General features: G+C 37.5%; 2 protein-coding genes across 2 annotated transcripts in view; one reads left to right on the plus strand and one right to left on the minus strand.

Annotated features, from left to right (window-relative positions):
• The window catches only part of LOC121737732 (octopamine receptor beta-2R), a 181,730-nt gene that overhangs the window by 114,226 nt on the left and 43,009 nt on the right, over positions 1–24,495 (minus strand). Inside the window, exon 3 of the mRNA XM_042129421.1 lies at positions 4,311–4,337. The gene's annotated coding sequence lies outside the window, so the exon portion shown is untranslated. The remainder of the gene's footprint in view (positions 1–4,310; positions 4,338–24,495) is intronic.
• Positions 462–4,715, plus strand: LOC121737736. Its single transcript, XM_042129423.1, has 4 exons — positions 462–522; positions 2,178–2,361; positions 3,729–3,868; positions 4,228–4,715. The coding sequence occupies exons 1-4, from the start codon at positions 495–497 to the stop codon at positions 4,332–4,334; spliced, it is 459 nt and encodes a 152-aa protein (XP_041985357.1). The 5' UTR covers positions 462–494; the 3' UTR covers positions 4,335–4,715.

Consider the following 24,495-nt stretch of genomic DNA (forward strand, 5'->3'; position numbering starts at 1 on the left):
AGAAGAGCTGCAAGTGCGTTGCCGGCCTTTTAAGAGGGAATAGGGTAATAGGGCAGGGTAGAGAAGGGAAGGGAAGAGAACAGGGGAGGGTAGGGAAAGGAATTAGGAGCCGGCCCATTCGTGCAGAAGCATGGCTCTCCTACGTATAAACCTAATCAAAATCGGCCCACCTGTTTAGACGCTACGATGCCACAGGCAAACATACACTGACACACAAAAAGACACCTCAAACTTATAACAACCTCACCTCTGTTTTTGTCATGTATTACAAATTTCATATTGCGTTTGACATTTTCTTGTGGCAAAGCTATTCATATCTGCGTCTTGTCGCGTTTCTGTGTATACTGACCCTAACTCTCAACCAAGTCGGTTAAGACTCAAGATTCAATCAATCTAATGAAATTGTTAATCTTGATTTCTCATTAGGATTTTAATGAGTTCAGTAATTAGAGACGATTTTATCTCGAGACGGTGGAGTCGTGTCAAGTGTCAAAATGATATTGATTTTGGTATTTTTGATTGGTGAGTTTAATTTTCTACTAGAAAAAAAGAATGAAGAAAAAAAAGCAGATTCGGCACACGTTGTTTTGCCATATGGGGATATCACACTAATGTTATAGTGTGATATCCCCATATTTCTAAAGTATTCTCACTTTAGAAAACATTTTAAAAAATTATGGTCGATTCTCAGATGTACAGAATAGGCAAACAAAGTTTTAAAAAATCGGTACAGACGTTTGGGTGCAGTTATACAGCAAACAACACAAAAATTCGGTCCCAATCTTTCGCCTTTGTACGCCTGTGTACTAGAAAAAAAGAATGAAGAAAAAAAAGCAGATTCGGCACACGTTGTTTTGCCATATGGGGATATCACACTAATGTTATAGTGAGATGGCATATGGCAAAACAACGTGTGCCGAATCTGCTTTTTTTTCTTCATTCTTTTTTTCTAGTACACAGGCGTACAAAGGCGAAAGATTGGGACCGAATTTTTGTGTTGTTTGCTGTATAACTGCACCCAAACGTCTGTACCGATTTTTTAAAACTTTGTTTGCCTATTCTGTACATCTGAGAATCGACCATAATTTTTTAAAATGTTTTCTAAAGTGAGAATACTGGTTTTGGTCGGAAGATCTGCTTTTGAGGCTCTCAACCCATATACCACATAATATGGCAAAACAACGTATATCGGATCAACTGGAATGTAAATAAGATTATACGTAAAAAAGCGAAATATAATATTTTCTCTAAGTTTGGTAAACAGAACACTAGTCACTAGTTTACAATAAAGATTAGACTGATGCCAAAATAATGGAGTTGTTTTGGCAATGGACCAAAACCACTGCGCTAATCTTCATTATATGCAGCCAAATATATTTGCATTTTGCACAACGATATAAGCGTAAGACATGCAAATAAACGATTTAAATGAAGACCTGGCTTCGGAACGGATGGGTCGGTTTGTCCAGATCTATAATTCAAAAGAAGACCCAACGACTTAGGGGCAGAGTAGACAGAATGATAGAGTATGCCGTCTTAGAACTGATGTTGAAATTTTTAAATTTGACGTATTAAGACGAAAATCGTCGCTAGGGTTGTTAACTTGTTACCTACGAATTTAAAACTATGACATATTCGCTGGACGTGTTCCTCTTTGGTCGTATTGTTGTTTGTGTTTTGGCACATGCGAATAAAATTGTCAGAATCCAATTTTGAAATCTTTATTTTAAATATTTAAAAATAAATTATATCAGCCAGCGCGAGGCACATTCCGTTCATAATCCTAGTGAAACCCGACGAATTTGACAGATATTGAAACCTGTCCGTTTCTTTGCAGTCGAACTACTGGTAGTTATGTCTATTGTGATAGGGGTGTCATAACTCTAACGTCTTGGTTCAGACTGCAACGCGACGCATTTCTAAATTCATATTGATTTGACAGATTCGCAGGACGTCTCACGCAATTGAAATCTGTCAAATTCATACCGTACAAATTTATACCACGCCACGTCTCGCCTCGTCCCGTTGCGATCTGAATTAACCCTAAGGGTCAATTCAAAAGTCAAGCCTAAACATTAATTGGTTTGGATAGGTGAGCCCGTTCTTGAGTTATAAAATCACTAGTGGCATTGATTTTTATATGCTGAACATAAGATGATTATAATTCACTTTTCCAGGCTGTGCCATAACATGCTGCCAAGAACCGAAGCCACTAAATTTTCCGCTACAGGGCGTAAAACTGGAGGACAGGGGCAAACCAGTGTTCGAATTCGAAGGGATCGACTACGACAATTTGCCGACGAAATTAAAAGACATGTACACCGACTGTGAAGCCCAGAATATAAAGTGTATAAGGCACCAGTAAGTTATTAAGGGTCAGCTCAGACCGCAACGTGACGCGTAGGTCGTGAGATGCATTTCTAAATTTGTATTGAATTGACATGAGGTATGACAATTCATTCATATTTGCGTGAAATGTTAGAGCCGGGACACAAAAACACGATACGACGACATGTCGCATCGTGAAACGACGCGACATCGTACGACGTCTCGTCGTAGAAAATCACGTAGAAATTCAATGATGAGTTTCCACGACGCGACGTCGTACGATGTCGTGTCGTAGTTTTTTACGACGCGCGTCATAGACTCCCTCGACACGACGTCGCATCGTGAAACGACGTCACGTCGTGGTACGACACGACGTCGTGTCCTGTTTTTGTGTCCCGGCCCTAAGAGCCAGCCCACACGGCGCGTTGCGGTGCGTCGCAATACAAATATTTAGACGCATAGCCAGCCATACGGGCGCTGCGTCATCGCAGCTTTAACGAAGCAGTCTTACGTCACGTCTCGGGGGCTGCTGCCCGTTATGTGTGCGTTGCGACGACGCAGCCCGCCGTGTGAACACCTTGGTTATTTGTATGTAAAACAACGCAATTGCAGCGCTGCGTCGATGCAACGCTGATGCAATGCGCCGTGTGGACTGGCTCTCATGCAAGTTACATTGAAATCTGTCATATCCATATTGTACATCGTGACTAGTGAGACATGTTCAATACTCGAGGACGTGATTTTTTTATTTTTATTTTTATTAGCCTATGCTATCCCACTGCTGGGCAAAGGAGCGAGGACGTGATATTTGGCTAAATTATATTAGATGAAAAAATGCCTTAATTAACCCTTTAATGCAATAGAGCATTAAATTTAATCCACGATTCATATAAATAAACCCTAACTAATATTTGCGAGACAGTTATTGGTAGCTCTACCAATAACTGTCTCGCAAATATTAGTTAGGGTTTATTTATATGGATCCTGGATTAAATTTAATACGTTTCCTCAAAACACTAACTCAAAATCTCAGAAAAAAAACTTGAGAGGTGTCAAGGGACACCCGAATGGAACGAAGTTATTTCTTATGTTTAAAAAAACCTGTAATAAACACTAAAAAAAATTATATAAAAACGCCATCTACCTGTTGCCTAGGAGTACTAACAACGCGTCACTGTTTATTCTCAAAAAACTCTATCTAGTTGACGCACAGGAATACTATCAACGCCCTCTGCCCCTACTATGCAGGTACTAATAAAAAAGTGTCGAGGTCAAATATCGTTCTGTCTAGCCTCCTTTCGCAACGCTGAACACGCCATTAGCAACTTCGTTCCAACTAGAAGGTAGTTAGGAACTGACATTATTTTCACAACATGGTTTTCATGAGACCGTGGTTACAGGGTTGCTCTGACGCCAGTATGCGCTGTCAATTACTACGGATACTGGAGGGATTTTAACAACATCTGCGAGTTCCATCGACAGAACTGCTTCTACTTTCGCGATAAAGGAATGAGCAAATTTGGCAATGACATCGATAGCGGTACGTGCATCTTTCATATCTTATTTTGTCGAAAAATAAAACGTACTGCAAAATCTGGGTTAATTCAGACAGCAACGCGACGCGTAGATGCATTTCTAAATTTGTATGGATTTGACAGATTTGCAGGACGTCTCACGCAAATGAAATCTGTAAATTCAGTACAAATTGAGAAATGCATCTACGCGTCGCGATGCGGTCTGAATTGACCCTTACGCTGCGACGCTTACATACACAATCGGAAAATATTGTTAAATTATATTCTACACAATATGACGTTTAAATAAAAAAAAAAACCTTTACGCTGCGTAGAAGCAACGAAACGAAACTATGTTTCGCTTAACGCTACCTGTGTATTTCAGGTTGGCTGTTTCTACAAGGTGAAGGACTCAGTTGTAGTCATGAGTTCCGACGCCTAAAAGACAGTGGATTGTTGAAGGTATACCTGGATGTCCAAAGAACAGCGTAGTGCCTGCAACAAGACAGATAGTAGTTAAAAAAAGATTCAAATTATAAGGCAAAAACATACGGGGCAGCTCACACCAAAACAAGACTGCCGCAGCGAAAAGACAACGGTTTTGTCATCGCAACTTTGTGTAACTGACCTTAACATAAGAACATTTTGTTACCATACGCACCGAAACGAGACCTCGTTTGTGAGAATGTCCGCAATGCAGCGTTGCGTCATGTATCGTCGCAGTGTAACTTGACCCTAATAAACGTGTAACAAAATGGCTTCCGACATGGTATTAACAATTTATTCTAAATGTGTTTTCATTACGCCAAGATAAATTGCGAAGAGGCCGCCATTGAAATACGTTCCTTTTGTCCCTTTGTTTTTGGTCCGTAAAGTATTTTGCTCCAATCCGAGTGTCTTGCTGATTGCTACAAGCCACAATATAAATACAGGGTGTAACAGAATTGATAACACTTTAGGGTGTGATATTACGTGTATCCATTGGGGTCAATTCAGATCGCAACGCGACGAGGCGAGGCGCGGCGCGGCATAAATTTGTATGGATTTGACAGATATCAATTGCGTGAGACATCTTGCGAATCTGTCAAATCCGTATAACATTTAGAAATGCATCTACGCGTCGAGTTGCGGTCTGAATGATCTGAATCAACCCTTATAGAGGGTGTAACAGAATTGATTATTTAGTTTTTAGCATTGCAACGTCGCGAGGCGATACGATTTTAGATGAGCCCTTCAAAATTGAAACAACCCAACACCACAAGCAAGTCTGTCAATTCAATGTCCATCTTCTAGAGTAGTAAATAAAGTTCATTTTCATATGGCTCACTTAAAGCATCGCTGCGTTACATTGCAATGTGAATGAATTGAACAATACGAGTATGACAGCTTAGCGTCGTCCGTCCGCATTTATAAAACATTTTTCTTCTACCCTCATAACCTTATTCATCAGTTTTAATATTCTGACGCGGGATCGTTAAATTATTACACGTCGTTACTCGCGTATGAGAGTAATGCTCTCATTAAAACATTAAAAAATCTGCCAAGTGCAAGTTGGGCGTGTGCACGAAGGGTTCCAGAAAGCATTTGTTGTGTGGGAGCCGGTTCTTCAGTTATAGCCTGGTGACAGACAGAAGGACGGACAGCGAAGTCCCATTAATACGGTCCCGATTTTACCTTAATAAGCAGTCACCACGTGCGAATCGTACATTTTTATCTCGATAAATAGTATCCTATGTCCTTTCTCGGGACACAAACGGGACGCAACGCGACGCGTAGATGCATTTCTAGAATATGGATTTGACAGATTCGCAAGACGTCTCACTCTCACGCAATTGAAATCTGTCAAATCCATACAAATTTATGCCGCGCCGCGCCTCGCCTCGCCTCGTCGCGTTGCGGTCTGAATAGAACCTAAGAGATAAGACATAAGACACAGACATACTTTCGCGTATTTTATAAAATATTAGTATTAATTATTTCTATATGCGGCAGAACAACGTGCGTCGGACAGACTTCGAACATGCTATACGTGGGAGAGCCATGCTTCGGCACGAATGGGCCGGCTCGACCGGATAAATACCACGTTCTCACAGAAAACCGGCGTGAAACAGCGCTTGCGCTGTGTTTCGCCGAGTGAGTGAGTTTACCGGAGGCCCAATCCCCTAACCCCTACCTTATTCCCTTCCCTACCCTCAACTATTCCCTTCCCTTCCCTGCCCTACCCTCCCCTATTACCCTATTCCCTCTTAAAAGGCCGGCAACGCACTTGCAGCTCTTCTGATGCTGCGAGTGTCCATGGGCGACGGAAGTTGCTTTCCATCAGCTGACCCGTTTGCTCGTTTGCCCCCTTATTTCATAAAAAAAAGACTTGAATAAATCTTTCATCTTATAGTAATTTAATTATGATAATTTCCAGTAAGAATTGTTCCGAGTTTGCCTCCCGCCTTCCCGGTTCGTAATAAAGTGCAGCTGACGACTCTTCTAACTTAGGTATTGAAGTTTCGACGATGACGTAGATCTCATCATCATCAACCCCTGCCATCCAAGGGATTATTGTTTTATCCCTACAGAGAGATTTTTTTTATGAAAGAAGGGGGCAAACGGGCAAACGGGTCACCTGATGGAAAGCAACTTCCGTCGCCCATGGACACTCGCAGCATCAGAAGAGCTGCAAGTGCGTTGCCGGCCTTTTAAGAGGGAATAGGGTAATAGGGGAGGGTAGGGATGGGAAGGGAAGGGAATAGGGGTGGATAGGGAAGGGAATTGGGCCTCCGGTAAACTCACTCACTCGGCGAAACACAGCGCAAGCGCTGTTTCACGCCGGTTTTCTGTGAGAACGTGGTATTTCTCCGGTCGAGCCGGCCCATTCGTGCCGAAGCATGGCTCTCCCACGTAATAGTTACATAGCTTAAGTTTCTATCTGTATAGATAATATTATTAGTATGGAAGTATTTCCATACTGATAATATTATAAGTCCGACAGTATCTGTCTCTCTGTTACCTCTTCACGCCCAAACCGCTAAATCGATTTTTCAGAAATTATATATGGAGGTATTTTGAGTCCCTGGAAAGTACATCTACTTTTTATCCCAAAAAAAATACGGTTCCCGCGCTATTAACGAATTTTGGCGCAACGTAGTTTCGTGTCTAATGTGCTTGGATTTTTAGACTACGGGTTTTCATAAGGCTTTTTATTAGGTTTATTAGAGAAAGAGAGATTTAAACGACAAATGTACTTTTGTATCAGTAATATTGTAAGTTCGAACTGTACTGATGATATAAATAAGTATTGTTAATATCTTGTTCTCATGTAAGTGGATATTGTATCTTTAATGAGAATAAATTCTTTAAACCTTACATGGGTCGACGAGTCTGTCAATTCAAACAATGTGTAGTTTCTTGCACAGTTAATAAAGTTCAATTTTGAATGGCTTTAAGAACGCACCGCCGCATCACGTCGCAGTGTAAAGTAACCCCAACACGAATACAAATATTCATTTCATAAATGTACGAATCCCGTGAAAAATATTGGCCCGTTAAATGTATTGACAGGCGCTGCAGTAACAATAAATTTTAAAGGCGATTTTATGAACAAAAACACGGTTAAAATGCTCACAACATGCAGTTAACTTTTCCAGACCGCACCTGTAAAAGTTATAGATAAGTTAGAAATATATGCGGGCAGCATACACACGTTTTTCGTGTTCGATTTTCGAATGCATTTTCCGTTTTCGGAAATCCGAATGCATGGATCCGTAGAAAATACGCATTCGCTTTTTTCCGTACGGAACGAATTCCGCACGTTCGTTGCCAACGTGGGAGAGCCATACTTCGGCACGAATGGGTCGGCTCAACCGGAGAAATACCACGTTCTCACAGAAAACCGGCGTGAAACAGCGCTTGCGCTGTGTTTCGCCGAGTGAGTGAGTTTACCGGAGGCCCAATCCCCTACCCTATTCCCTTCCCTACCCTCCCCTATTCCCTTCCCTTCCCATCCCTACCCTTTCCTATTACCCTAGTCAGCAGCTCTTCTGATGCTGCGAGTGTCCATGGGCGATGGAAGTTGCTTTCCACCAGGTGACCCGTTTGCTCGTTTTGCCCCCTTATTTAATTAAAAAAAAACCCGGCGCGTTCCCTCGTGTTGTTAAACGGACGTTTGCGCTAGTCTCACGGAAAACATGTGTATGCAGCTAGCCTAAGTTCAACCTTTGCCAGTTGCAATTAATTATTGTGAAGTAAAATTAAAAAAATATATATATACCAAAGAAATACAAGACAATGGAAAGAAAATTACATGCAACAAGGATAGCTACACACATCTTTAGGATTAAGAATAATTATTGTTTCACATTCATTTATCGCTTGAAAACCGTAACCGTTTTTTTCTTCCCAGGACCCAATGTATATTCATACCAATTTTCACCAAAATCCGTTCAGTCATTTTCAAACGAAAGGAAGATAGACGGTCATAGCATAATAAATAACATTTACAAAATGGAAATTACTGACAACAAAGGAGTTATTTGAAATTTCCGTAAAGGAATTCCCAATCAGGAGAAAATTCTCGGCTCGTTTCCCGATAATTTAAAATACAAACAATAAAATTTTCCGTAAAGGGATTTCTGGGTGCTTAGAAAACTTGCATTCGATAAATTATATACTGAAATAAGATATCAAAAATTTGTTGGATTTGAAATAAAGGTCAGATGAGGCCACAACGTGACGAGAATTGACAGACTTCAATGATTGCGTTAATAATTGCGTGGATAATTCAGTAATGCATTTCACGGCATCTACACATCACGTTGCGGGCCTAGCTGACTCTAACTTCGATGGCGGAATTATCGAATGTAATCTATCCAAATGTCCTAATCAGGAAATCGAATATAAGGAACGTGAGTCTCAGCCAAATGCGATAAAAATGTTTGACTTACGAAATTGTAATTCGCGAACAAAACGAACTTCGCGAAAAAAAGCACCGCAGGTTAGTTACACAGAGAGAACACGAAATTTTATGTTACTAAATTGTTTCCTTCCGAAAAGAAGCAAAGTAATTTTTCCAAAAAAAAACGTCAAAAATATTTTAATGTGAATGCAACAAAGTTATCACCGCAGGTTAGTTACACGGAGAGAACACGAAATATTATGTTACCAAAGTGTTTCCGAAAAAGAAAAGTAATTTTTACAAAAAAAAATTACAAAAATATTTTTATGTGAATGCAATAAAGTTCAAGAATTTTTGAAATTCTAACTAAAGTCAGCTCAGACCGCAATTGACAGATTTCAATGTAACCTGCATGACGTCTCACGTACGCATCTGTCAATTCCATATTATAATATAATTTCGAAATTAATCTCACGGCAGATACGCGTTGCAGTCTGAATTGACCCTAAATTATATCAAACGGTAAAAGCTACAGTACAATTTAAAAAGGTAAATGCCAACTTTCTAGGAGCCCTGTTTAAAGCCAGTAAGGCAAGTACTTTAAAATAACAACACAAAAAACAATTAAAATTACACTAAAAAATATTTCAAAGCAAATAAAGACCATTACACAATCTTAGTAAATTATTTCCTGGTCTATGATGATTATTGATTAACTATGACGCTTTATACGACTCCGATCTTACCAATTGGAGTCATTGCCAATAATTATAAGCCATTAGACGATTCCGATCAATCTACATCGATCTAATTATGTGTATCGAGCCAATGGATTTTCACTATTTTTTTTTTTATGAAATAAGGGGGCAAACGGGTCACCTGATGGAAAGCAACTTCCGTCGCCCATGGACACTCGTAGCATCAGAAGAGCTGCAGGTGCGTTGCCGGCCTTTTAAGAGGGAATAGGGTAATAGGGGAGGGTAGGGATGGGAAGGGAAGGGAATAGGGGGTGGGTAGGGAAGGAAATAGGGTAGGGGATTGGGCCTCCGGTAAACTCACTCACTCGGCGAAACACAGCGCAAGCGCTGTTTCACGCCGGTTTTCTGTGAGAACGTGGTATTTCTCCGGTCGATCCGGCCCATTCGTGCCGAAGCATGGCTCTCCCACTCCAATTTAACAAATATAATAAATATATACTTAACAAAATTTTGCGGCAAAACTCCGTTGCGGCAAAATTTGTTATTGTCATTATTTATGTCCTTTTCCGGAACTCAAAGTATATCTATACCAAACAGCGGTCGGTTCAGCGGCTTAGGCGTGAATAGGTTACAGACAAACAGTCAGTCAAAATATTTATAATATTAGTATGAATATATCGTGCTAAATAAACCAATTTCAATAACGAAAAAATGCCAATTTTGGGATACTAAAATTAATAGTTGCTAGATGATACCAATCACTTCTATGAGTTTAAATTTGTTTTAGTCCAGGATAAATGCTATCTTTCGTCCTTTCGCAGGACTGTAAAGTATATTATCTTAAATTAGTTCAGCAATTCAAGAAGAATTACCAGTCAGATAGAAAGAGAGACAAACCGACCTATCGCATCTATAATAATATCAGAACACATATTGTTGCGCAAAATAAGTCAATTTCAATAATTAATGTATGTCTGTAATTTTCGGCGCCATTGTTAAAATTAATAGATATTCTTATCTGTTGTCAACAACATACAATCAGCGATAACAACGTACTATTTTACGAAACTAATTATATTGTTTTGGATGACGTTAATAACGTTCATAATTTTAATCACTTTTATCCCAACTAATAATATTAATTTTACGAATAATAAAAACCAATTAATTATTATAACTACGTGCGTAAGTCTATTTGGTACTTTTCCGCGCGTATAAGTTTTGATGAAAGTTTTATATTATGTAGATAATTTAATGTACCGTATTATATTTTACCACCAAAATATTATAGTCCCTCCAAGTTTCCTATATTGTGACAAAAGTTCTTACTTTTCTTACAATCCCAATATCAAGTAAATTCAAATTCAAAATTTATTTATTTGCCAAGAATTTGGTAAGTAGTAGATGTTTACATTTTTATGAGTTCAGACATATTCTACTATTAACATAGTGTGCAAATATTGTCATTGTAATTGTAATTTTTCCATGTCATTGAATTTTATTAATTAAAATATATAGATAGATAATTAACAGTATTTCTAAAAAAATATTTTGTCCAATTAATGAATATTATACAAATAATATATTGTATGATTCTTTTGCCTTTTTATAAAATTAGCCCAACTTTGTTTAAGCATAGTATTTTTATTTTATTTGTTATTTTAATCAAAGCAAATTAATATGATTTTTTTTTTTAAATTCTGTTAAAATACTATTCCGACTTGCTATTTCAACAGATAACATTATTAAAAACCATAAAAAACGCTCCAAATATTGTTCGATATTCTCTGAAGCGAGGTGGCCTGTGCATTCGGCGATATCCGCTGAACTAACAAGCTGCGGAAATAAAGCTGACTACTCACTAATGAGACTCCAAGAAAAGTTGCTAAGAGGATCCAACAAATAATGAGGGCTATGACGTTTGTGATGTCACTCATTAGCAAGTGACGAAAATGTAAGAGAGAAAGTATAATATAGCCATAAAGTTAATATACCTAGCGGAATAGAGCAACAATCTCGGGCTGTCAAACGAAACCGAAATTGGTTTCACCTGTGTGTAAAAATATGTGTACGTATACACTTACACAAGCATGATTGAACATAAATTCTATGAGATTAAATTGTCAATGTGCAGCACGTGCCGACTGGACGTCAAAAAAAGAGTGCTGCTGTCATGTATCACTATCAGTAACACTGCGTGGTAAAAAGAGACCTTTGTTTCTCTATTTCGCTAGGTATATTAACTTTATGAATATAGCTGACCCGACGTTGTTTTTTATTTACATAAGATAACTGATAATAGACGCATAGTTGCAATGCGACCTGACCCTTAAATTAAAAATAACTGTATTTTAAAAAGACAAAACCGACGTCAAAATTGTACGTAATTGAGAATTAAACTGTCTATCTCCAAAACTACTGAACCGATTTTTATGAAACTTGCACTGTGCCCTAAGTTGAACAATATCTAGTGTAACAAAAAAGAATTACTGAAATCGGAATGGTAGTTCCAGAGATATGCGAACACAAACATAAAAACATTCATACACTTTGACACATTTGTTCAGACGCTGATATAGACTAACATATACGAAATTTGGGCATAGCATACGCCAACGAGATATTTCACTCTCGAGATAATTAAATTTTGACATTATGAGACGAGTAGTTACTCGTCTCATAATGTCAAAATCTCGACATTATCTCAACCAAACTCTATAAAAATGTGTTATTTCGATGATAGATCTACGCGAGAAAAAATGTTTGTCATGCTAGGGTGAATACTGATAAAGAGACAAACCATCAAACATCGAGAAAACATGTAGAGTGAGATATCTCGATGGCGTATGCTAGGTAGGCTGGAAATATTATATATGTTATAGGCAAACTCCGAAGCTCCGGCGCTCCTAGGTTGGACTGGTCAATCCTCAGGTCAGACTGAATGACTTAGTCAAAGCCCAAACAAATGTAAATTTTCGGCCTTTGACTAAACACTTTTCGTCAAACCTGGGAGGGACTAATTTGGTCAGGCAAACGTCAAAACACAATTTTATTAAATCGGGGTTTGACGAGTCAAACTCCGATATAGGTATGAAGTGTCTTATCTTCGTATATTTGGAAGCATTTTATCATTTAAGCAGCTTTCAAGTCTTAACCGCTTAACTCTGCCAGTTCTGACACCTGATTGGTCAGCTTACGTGATTTTCACTTTTATATTTGAGATGCTTTGAGAGAATGCCGTGTGGCTTTAGGCCCGCCTTTTGTACGATGTGCAATAAAGTACAAAATAAATAAATAAATGCTTTGGAATATACGGAGGTTAGTTTGTGAGATTAGGTATAAAAAAATAACATTTTTAAAATAGGGATGATGACAAGGTCAAAGATTAGCGAATTTTGTTAATAAAATAAAGAAATCACGGTGAAAAATAAGTGTTCCCAAAATTTCAGCTCGATAGCATTTTTATTTTTTTTGTTATGCGCCTTCAAAGTTGGATAATCAAGTCGTTTTTTTTTAAATTAAATTTCTTAATATTTGTATACCATTCGATATCTTATGCAATAAAAAGCAACTTTTGTTATGAAAACACTTTCATAAACGCTGTATTTAATATACCTATCGAACAAAGTTCTCTCCCGATGCGTACAAACTACGAAAGAGTGACGTCAGTCTTTCGTAGCACTTTGTATGGAGCGTTTTGGGCAGGTCTATTTTATGAGATGTTTGAATTGTCATATCTTGGTGAATTTTTAAGCTATCAGAGTCATTCTTTCAGCAATGTTTCTATTTTTTAAAGGTCTTTCAATTACCAATAAGAAAAAAAAATTGTTATCAAGCCTATTTTGATGTTTATTGTTTTAATAATTTCTTAAGTAATTAAAATGGAAAATTAATCATTTTTCTGACATGGTGAGGCATTAACTTTAATGTTAATTGTTTTAATAATTTCTTAGGTAGTTAAAGTGGCAAATTAATCATTTTTCTGACATGGTGAGGCGTTAATGTTAATTGTTTTAATAAAGCTTCTTCATCCACGTTTTTAGTAACAACAATCTTCAATTTTACACAATTACACGCCCGCACGCTCAATGAACGAACATGAAATGACAAAACAATCGGTCGGAACACCGCGAGAGACATTATCAACCTGTTTAAACATGTTCAGATCAACGTTTGACCGAGTTTTGCAGTCGCTTCTAGGATTGACTAGGCCAAAACCGAAACAGAATAATTTACTTTCGACGTTTGACTGAAAAGTTAGGAGCTCCTGGGTTTGACTAAAAATACTTCAGGCAAAGGGCGAAATTGAAATGTATTTCGGGGATCGCCTGACGGCTTTGGCCAAACCTAGGATAAACCAGTCCTTCCGCGAAGAGACTGTGTATCGGACTTTGACTATAACATATACATACGCGTCGAATTAATAACCTCCTTTTTGAAGACGGTTAAAAAAAGTCAACCGCGTCACACAAAAGTTATAATAATATTAAATACGTAATAATTTTTTTGCTTTTTGTTTTTTCTACTTTAATGAAACAATTTAACGTTAAGGTGACGCCGCGTTAAAGTAAAAACCCGTGTTGGATATGTTTTAGATTGATTGTTTTCTATGAGAGGCCGGCCCGGCAATGGAACAGCAAAAAAATGGAAGGGGCGTAAGCGACAAAATGGTTTTTGTCGCGTTATTTAAAAACCATAAATACATTTCATATAAGCTATGGGCAAATTAAAGTGTATGATTGTACCAATCTATGTACAAATTTTGAAAGCTTAAATCACTCTCCTCTGTTGGCAAAATAGGAATCCCTTTTTTTTACAGAGGTGTTTTTGATTGATTATTCTGTGTTATTAAAGTTGACCAATCGTGCTATGCTATGGGTAATTCAAAGACAAAGACATGATGAATACTGACAATCAACTTTAATTTCTTAGCTTTGGTCATTGCTGAGAAAAATCGATATCGCTACAGCCAAATTATCAAGGCGTCGCCTTAAAGCGTTTATATAAGAAACTTTTATTTTAATTTTTAATATGACGTCAATCCTATAAAATCAAAACGAACGTCATTGTTATGAACAAGTTTCAATTTCAAATAAAATCTCGTTTTTAGGGTTCCGTACCCAAAGGGTAAAAATGTCCGTCTGTCTGTCTCCAGGCTGTATCTCAAGAACGGTGATAGCTAGAGAGTCGAAATTTTCGCAGATCATGTATTTCTCTCTGATCTCGGTATCGGGCTCCCATACAAAAATATAATATATTATTACGGAACCCTACGTGCGCGAGTCCGACGTGTACTTGGCCAATTTTTTATTAATTATTGTGCAATATAAAAAAAATAGGTAGGTACTTTATTTAAGTTTTGAAGCAATTGGATAGCTTTTATCGTATTGAACCAAGAAATTTGGCAATTAGCTGCGGCGTTGCTAGACTTCGGCACGGTGTTTGCGTGCGTGCGACTAGACGTATCCGAATTATAATTTGATAATTTGATAAAAATTCTACAAGCTAGCTTTACCACGGCAGTTTCCGAGTGCCACAGGTATTTTTTTCAATAGGTGTATTTTTGTTCTTTCACAGAATTTCTGCGCAACGGAGTTTCTGTTAACATCTAGTAAAATAGAAATAGACGAATCGTTGCAATGTGAACTGACCCTTAAATTCAAGAAATTGTGAATTCTTCTCTGTAGTTCATACAAACCTCACCTGCGTCACACAAAAGTATTTATAATATTTAATATACGTCCTTATTTTTTAAATACTGTGACTTTTTGTTTGAATTTTTATATAATATAATAAAACTTCAATTAAAGCATTTAAACGTTAAAGCATTAATAAAAAAAAATATTTTAATATGACGTCAATGCTATGAAAAAAAATATTATATTTTAAATAAAAACTGTTTTCCTGTATATATCGTGCCATTTAAAAATATATTTTATCGGTACTTTATTTCAGTTTCTGTGTTTATATATTTAAGTGTATTATTCATTTATTTACTGAAAAAAATCTTAATTTTCCTTGTATTAAATGTTACCAACTTTATCCACTCTGCGGGGCTAAAATAGTCGCTTTGAAGAATCATGATATGAATCATAATATGATTCATTTTTCTAAAATCACAAAATGCAACTCTGCTTGCAATTCATTTCTGTAATTTTGTACTGATTTGACATTTGTCAGTTTGACAGTTTTGACAATTCATTTGCTGAATTGATTGAGAGGAATTGCTAAATGTGACCATTTTAGCCCCGCTGAATGTCTTCAGAAAACTGTACTTATTTAGTTTTCCAAGAATTGGGTTATATTATACGGTATACCACTTCTGACGCACGCTTGCATTCTTCTAAATACTAGTGAAGTCAAACATAAGTGATGCAGGTATCGATATTCTTCTCAAAATAAAATGCTACGACAAGTAATAATTAAATATGACGTTTTGAATCTCGGAAAACACACCATAATAATAAATAATCATAATATTAGTAATGCCAGCTAATCCATACTAATATTATAAATGCGAAAGTATCTCTGTCTGTCTGTCTGTCTGTCTGTCTCGTATTAAATATTAATGAATTCTTACTATATTATACAATCTAGTAATTTATTATTAGTATTAAATTACTCTATTTAATTAAGTGCAAAGTATTTCTCTAAAGTATGAAAAATTACAAAGTTGTTCATAATATTGACGTGGGAGAGCCATGCTTCGGCACGAATGGGCCGGCTCGACCGGAGAAATACCACGTCCTCACAGAAAACCGGCGTGAAACAGCGCTTGCGCTGTGTTTCGCCGACTGAGTGAGTTTACCGGAGGCCCAATCTCCTACCCTATTCCCTTCCCTACTTTCCCTTATTCCGTTCCCTTTCCATCCCTACCTTCCTATATTACCCTATTCCCTCTTAAAAGGCCGGCAACGCACCTGCAGCTCTTCTGATGCTGCGAGTGTCCATGGGCGACGGAAGTTGCTTTCCATCAGGTGACCCGTTTGCTCGTTTGCCCCCTTAGTTCATAAAAAAAAAATTGTTAAGTTTTGTGTTTTGATTCTTGGAAAAAACACCATAATAATAATCATAATAATGCCAGCTACTATTATATTTTTTATTTACTGAATAAGATATAAAAATATCTTATCAATAAGTTTGTATTGCGAATACAATCATGATTTATAAATAGAGTACTAACGACTCGGTCGATTTATACACAAAATATACACCTCAAACAAGTGAACGAGGCTGTATAATTAAAGATACAGTACCTTTATTACATAATTATACCCCTGAATACACTTCTGTGTGATTTTATTTGATCGTTAATATCCGACTAAAATATGGAACAAAGCAATTATCCATTTCAGCTGTCGATGAAAATTTACCGACAAACGCCATATCGGGCACGTCACTAGGAATAAGTGAGCGTCATATTTTAATTAGAGTTTATATTGAAGATATTTTCATTTAAATGTTCTAAGGGTCAATTGAGACCGTAACGCGACAAATTCATACGTGGGAGAGCCGTGCTTCGGCACGAATGGGCCGGCTCGACAGGAGAAATACCACGTTCTCACAGAAAACCGGCGTGAAACAGCGCTTGCGCTGTGTTTCGCCGAGTGAGTGAGTTTACCGGAGGCCCAATCCCCTACCCTAATCCCTTCCCTACTCTCCCCTATTCCCTTCCCTTCCCATCCCTAGCCTCCCCTATTACCCTCTTTAAAGGCCGGCAACGCGCCTGCGGCTCTTCTGATGCTGCGAATGTCCATGGGCGACGGAATTTGCTTTCCATCAGGTGACCCGTTTGCTCGTTTTCCGCCTTATTTCATAAAAAAAATCATCCATACAAATTAATAAATGCATCTAGCATTTCTTAATTTGTATGGATTTGACAGATTTGCAGGACGTCTCACTCTCACGAAATCTGTCAATTCAGTGCAAATTTTGAAATGCATCTACGCGTCGCGTTGCGGTCTGAATTGACCCTAAGGGTCAGCTCAGACAGCAACGTGACGTACCTTGTGATGCATTTCTAAATTACACAAGGAATTGACAGATTCCAATGTAACTTGCGTGACGTCTTACCCAATTGAAATCTGTCATTCAATACAAATGAAGAAACCAAGAAGAAACGCATCTCACGACAGCTACGCGTCACGTTGCGGTCTGAGCATAGAGACTTGCAATTCGTTCAAGTCTTATTTTTCGTGCTCAAGACGAGCTTTAAGAGATTAACTTCGACGGATCTACTCAAGTAAATGCTTAGGTGTTGGTTTTAAGTGCAACGGTAGAGTTTCAAGTCTTAGTAGATCGGTAAGTAATTAAAATAATTTAATTTTGAAATAGTAAATGAAATACCTTGTCTTATCCTAGAACTCAACTCTCAAGGCAGGGAAATGTTGGTAAATGAAAGCGATTCCAAAACTGTTCTACGTATTTTTTCTGCCAACAATTTGTTTCTACGTATTTCACGTCTTAATACGTCTTTACATGTTTAACTACAAAATGTTAATATTACTTAATGGAAGATATAATATAAGATTACTTGCTTAAGAAAAAAATACTTCTTATTCTAAATGATATATTTTGTTAGTGAACTTGAACTGATAAATCTAAATAATCATAATATACACTCATGTTTCTGATAATAATGTAGCAGATAATATTGATCATGATGATGTTGAATATAATTATGAAACACTAAGGTAACACCTGAAGACGACGTGCCCCGAGCTACCTGTCAGTTCTGTCGAACCGAAACAACTAATTACATTGACAACAGTACACAAAGATAGACACAGACAATCCAAGATAAATGTAGACAGAGAAATACATACATCGTTATATATTATTAATACACGTGTAACAACACATAGTGATAATATTTCATAGTTCAGAACTTTAGAGAGAGAGAGAATATAGTATTATACGTTACTGAGAGTATACATCGTTATAGTAATACACGTGTAACAACGCAGTGATAATTATACATCGCACTTAGGCGTTAGTGCATATTTTGGCAATTTTTCGTTGATAGTGCATATTTCGGTAGTTGTATGCCCTCGCAGTCTTCAAACTAGCTATCATGACACACACCGAGGCCATAAAACAGAGGTATAGATTAAAAAACACTTGAAATATATAGCTCCAACCCCATTAAAAGAATGCAATACACCCGATAGGTACAATATTTTTCTAGAAACAAAATTTGTCTTTGTATTTGGCAACATTAGTAAAAAATTGGAATAAAGTTACCGATTTCTTAAACTTCCATGGTACATTAAGATTGCAATCGGAAATTGTTGGTAGAAAATTATTGTTAGTGCTGTATAAAAAAATAAAAACCTGGATTTGATGAAATTATAAAATTGACGCTTTAGATATTCACAAAAATTATAAATTTTAATAATAAGTGATAAGTGACTTTTGATTGTGCATATTTTATGCGTATATCGGACATTCATCGTGCATACTTGCATGCATATTTCGGCACTTTGATCGTGATTCGTGCATATAATCCTATGTCTAGTGATAATGCTTCATAGTTTAGAACTTTAGAGAGAAATAATCTATTATACAGCGTTATATTTACACAGAATGTACTTTAGAGTTTAGAGCAGGGGTCACCAAATGGCAGACCGCGGTCCGCATCCGGACCGCCGCGCCGCGCCGACTCATTGTGTGCGGACCAAGTACTTTCAAAGATTATAACTTCGTTTAAAATAAATTTCGGTCTCGATAAACGTCTCCAGAATAAAATTCCAATAGCTTACACCAATTTCACTCCTCACACCAGAGAGATAATTAGCTACAAAAATTGACACTTTTTTATTGATTTGTAAACGTTGCATGATATTTTTTTTAAGGTGTGGACCGCGAAGGTCATTTTATTTCTTAAACTAAACGTATTGATGACCCCTGGTTTAGAGTATGTAAGCAAGTATCCATTGTATAGAGTTCACTTTGAAGGTATCAGGAGTTCCTCGTCACAGTTTCAAAACTATCCTATATCTTTTGGCTCAAAGCATTTCTATCCAATTTCATCAAAGTTTGTTCGACGGTTTAATAACGTCAAATCATGTCAATGTTTCATGTACTGAATTGACAGATTTCAATTGCGTGAGGCGTCATGTAATTTACATTGAAATCTGTCAATTCAATTTTAAAAAGTGGATTTTATGTATAGCCAGATAAAGTGGCCAGATGAAGTAGGTAAGTACATTCAAATTATAAGGGGAAAAATCAGTAATTGTTATTAATGTAATAAAATGTTTATTGTCTAGTTCTTTCACTCACGTCAATTTTTTCATCTTATCGATTATATTACCAGCCACTGCCCATCACTACATATTGTTCACGTAGTTTAGACAATTACTCGTCACTCATTGTCCGTCCATTGTGGGCTCACAAAGAGCTCACTTAAAACTATATTTGCATTTTCAACAAACATTACTCAGTGGAATTCTGCTGTATCATTGACATTTTTTATGGAAAACGGAACAAACAAACACGAAAAAAACAAACGGAAAGTCTGCAGGTTTAAGAGCGCTTTTCCTGTCATGCCTGCGCGCGGATCTGGTCCGCATGAAAGTTGCCCGCAGTTTATCATTTCATAGATGTTTTTCAAATATTAGGGTCAATTCAGCCGGAACGCGACTAGTCGAGGCGTGGCGCGGCGCTGCATAAATTTGTATGGTTTTGATAGATTTCCATTGCGTGAGACGTCTTGCGAATCTGTCAAATCCATATTTAAATATAGAAATGCATCTACGCGTCGTGTTGCGGTCTGAATCAACCCTTAGACGGATAACCGACTGGTGTGAGTCACAGGACCGACTTTTCACAAGCCCATCCGACGCATGCACATGGAACATTTTACATGTCAGTCATCATCAGGTGATCAACCTTCATTGTTCTTATCATACTCGAAAATAACATTTTTCAAAGTCAGTAGATGAAACGACACACTCTAAACCGCTGGACCACGAGGGCGTTATCGTTAGGGTCATCTCAGACTGCAACGTGACGCGTAGATGCATTTCTTTTGTATGGATTTCACATATTTTTTATGAAATAAGTCGGCAAACGAGCAAACGGGTCGCCCATGGACACACGCAACATCAGAAGAGCTGCAGGTGCTTGGCAGCCTTTTAAGGGGGAAAAGGTTGACAGGGTAGGTGGTAAGCAAGGGAATAGGGAAGGGAAGGGAAGGTTAGGGAATTGGGCCAATTTTGCGAGACGTCTCACGAGTCATGCTCACGAAATGTGTCAATTCAGTACAAAATTAGAAATGCATCTACGCGTCGCGCTGCGATCTGAATTGATCCTTAGGGTCAGCGCAGACCACAACGTGATGCGTAGATGCCGTGAGATGCATTTCTTTTGTATTGAACTGACAGACCACAATTGCGTAAGACATAATGCAAGATACATTGAAAACTATTAATTCTATATATAACTAGCTGTCCGGGCAAATGTTGTTTTGCCATATAAAGTATTTCACCCATATTATTTTATTGAAGTGACTAAATAAGAATGGCACCATGGCAACGTCCATCGCTATCCCGTCGCACAAACAATGGTCGCCGTCAGTCTCGAGTTGTAATAATTTACTATTATTTATTCAACAAACGCACTTATCAATATAAAAAGTAGCCAGTAGCAGAGTTCAGACCTACTGAATATGCATATACGTAAAATCAGTAAAGCCGTTTCGGAGGAGTACGGTAACTAACATTGTGACACGAGAATTTTATAAGTATATAAGATAAGATTTAGAAATGCATCTACGGGTCACGACTCACGTTGCGGTCTAAGCCGTCTGAGCTGACCCTTACTCTACTGAATAATATTATACTGTGGTATAGTTATACGTCGATAATAATTTATTATACATATAATATAAATTACGTAAGGCTTCGTGCGACTGTCACGGACGAACTTATGTACACCCGCTTCCGAATCGAGTAGGAAATGCACAGGGTAGCTACACATACACTCCCTAAATATACTTGCGGCCGCATGTAGAGTTTGACAAAAGATGTTATGGAGTTTATGTCAAAATCTTCGTTAAAAAGTTAAGTATTCTTAATTCACTCTGAAGATAGCAGATACTTACAAAAAGCTTTTTTTATCTTATATTTACAATATTATGTACTTTTCCACTTTTCATAGATTTTTACAACAGTTTATAACATGACTGGATTTAAAAAGTTGTTCATCACAATTTTCACCAAAAACCGACAGTATTTTTTTATTACAGTTTTTACTAATTTATTTTTACACAATCTGTTACAGTTGTTGTTTACTTTTATCTAGGCAACAAAGTAATTGGTAAGATACCAGGATAATATTTTTCAATCAAAACCTCTGATAAAACTGTTACAAGAAGTATTAAAAAGAAGTGAAAATCAGTAACCGACTTCCAAAAACGAGGAGGTTATAATATGTTCGGCTGTGGATATATATATATTTTTATTTAAGTTTATACTTTCTTTCGACAACCCCTAGTAATAATTTAAATGCAAAAGAGTGTCTGCCTGTCTTTTACCTCCTCCATTCATTGCTTAACTTTAATTTAATGAACACTTTGACTTAAAACTCTTCATTAAATTTAAGTTAAATAATTAATCACTTATAATATCATCTCTGAGTGTGTGTCAGCTTGTCTCTGTGCACGCCTGCTCTGTGCTTGTATAATTCGAGTTGACGTTCTTGAAGTGAATGATACGGGTCGGGCGTATGCAATATTGATGTATCAGCAACTACCGGGTTTAAATTATAGCCGGTTCGATTATAACCGGGTGGAATATACCCGGGTAAGAATTTCTTGGTCGCCGCGCTCAAAGCTATGCAATTTCTTATCGTACTCAAAATTAATGAAATCTTAAAATTGTAAAACTCAAAACGTCTATGAGCCACAAAATCACAGATGACAATATCTTCAGAAAATAATGTCACGAGTCCGGAGTCCCGCGAGAAATCTGGGCGAAGTTGAATGTGAAAACTATGGAAACGTTCAAGGTACAGGATGTTACTAAAATTACAGAGAGACAGAAAAAGTTTCTGAGTAGTCTAAGTCTTATTCGAAAATCGTGCTGACTACAGACGGCTTTTAGTCAAATTGCATTCGCTAATATCGATTGATAAGTTAAATGTGGAAAATGTAATTTGACTTATTATAATATGTCAAATCCCATACATTTTCGTTACAACGTATCGCTCTGCGACATGGCGACGGCAGTGCGTTGTTTTTGAGCAATTCCCATAAGTTTTTGACATCTAACTCCACTATCAAGTCTAGCGAATGCATTTTGACCAAGCACTCTGTAGCTAATTGAGTTTGCGAATATCAAATGACAATTAATGTAATGTAAACCATTTTTCCCTATAATTTTCCTGCAATCCTTCCTGATTCAAGTGCATCCAAATAAGAACAATAATAAAAACCAACTTTTCACACAAGCCTACACAATTAAATAATTATAAACTTTCCTAGCTAGTTATTCCACTTTATTTTAATAGATTTATTACATAATTATTATATTATACACGACCGGTTTCGAAAAAATCATCATCAGGTGTCGGTTTTTTCGAAACCGGTCGTGTATATAATAATTTTGTAAAAAATCTATTAAAATAAAGTGGAATAAGTGCAAGGAAAGTGTATAATTATTTAATGGAACATAAATTTCCACCAAGAAGTGACAGTACCATCGGGAAGTTGATTCCTATGCAATTGACAGACCAACGTTATTTGGTCGGATATGTCAATTCATTGTTAATTGTGATCTGTCAGCTGGGTTTGACTTAACGCAACCAAACTACTTAGGTCCCCGATTTGCATAGTAATCAACTTCTCTGATAGTACATTCAATATCATATCAAGCCTACACAATCTAACTCGCGACTTTTCTCTAGAATTTCAGTAACCTCATAATGGAGTTTTACGTAACCGTAGTTTTAGTAGCAACCTGTATAAAACGTGAAAGTTCCTTAGCGCGCCTCTTTCGGAAGATTCTAGTGCGCCTGGCAGCGAGCCAACTCGGTTCTGAAATGCACCTGTCACCATATATTACGGCAAAGGTCTTTCATACTCACTGCGAAGAATTAGATAAGTCTAATCCGTAATGGTTCAGTGGTGGCGCTCCACCACTGGTTTTATTAATGCGTTGGTACCAGCAAAGTAGTTTTTCAGGTTGAAAAACAACGAGTGACATAACAATGTTGACCTCTTGTGTGATAAGAAATCTATATCCATAGTCCATACTAATATTATAAATGCGAAAGTGTGTTTTTTTTATGAAATAAGTAAGGGGGCAAACGAGCAAACGGGTCACCTGATGGAAAGCAACTTCCGTCGCCCATGGACACTCGCAGCATCAGAAGAGCTGTAGGTGCGTTGCTGGCCTTTTAAGAGGGAATAGGGTAATAGGGGAGGGTAGGGAAGGGAAGGGAAGGGAATAGGGGAGGGTAGGGAAGGGAATAGGGTAGGGGATTGGGCCTCCGGTAAACTCACTCACTCGGCGAAACACAGCGCAAGCGCTGTTTCACGCCGGTTTTCTGTTAGAACGTGTTATTTCTCCGGTTGAGCCGGCCCATTCGTGCCGAAGTATGGCTCTCCCACATGTCTGTCTGTCTATCTATCTGTATGTCTGTCTATCTGTCTGTTTGTGTGTCTGCCTCTTGACGCCGAAACCGCTAAACCGATTTTTCTGAAATTTGGTATGGAGCTACTTTGATTTCCGAAGAAGGATGAAGGATACTTTTTATCCCGTAAAAATGTACGGATCTCACGCCATAAAAGAATATTGGCGCAACGGAGTTGCAAGCATGATTTAGTTATTCAATAAATATTACGCTTTTTATTAATACATCTATCTTTCAAAATGAATCTATAGTCCATGCAATCGACGAAGACGCGCCCTACCACTTTTTGGGTGAGCATTTTTCCCTTGACCGTGACGCTTTTTCTTAATTTTATTGGTCTATTTATTGTAGTGTGCGCGTGCACTCATAGGTAGTTAGCGTGTACCGATAACACTCAAACATTGGCGAAAGCTTGCACACATATACTATAAAC

The sequence above is a fragment of the Aricia agestis genome, chromosome 21 (genome assembly GCF_905147365.1).
Source record: "Aricia agestis chromosome 21, ilAriAges1.1, whole genome shotgun sequence".
In the NCBI taxonomy this organism is placed as follows: Eukaryota; Metazoa; Arthropoda; class Insecta; order Lepidoptera; family Lycaenidae; genus Aricia; species Aricia agestis.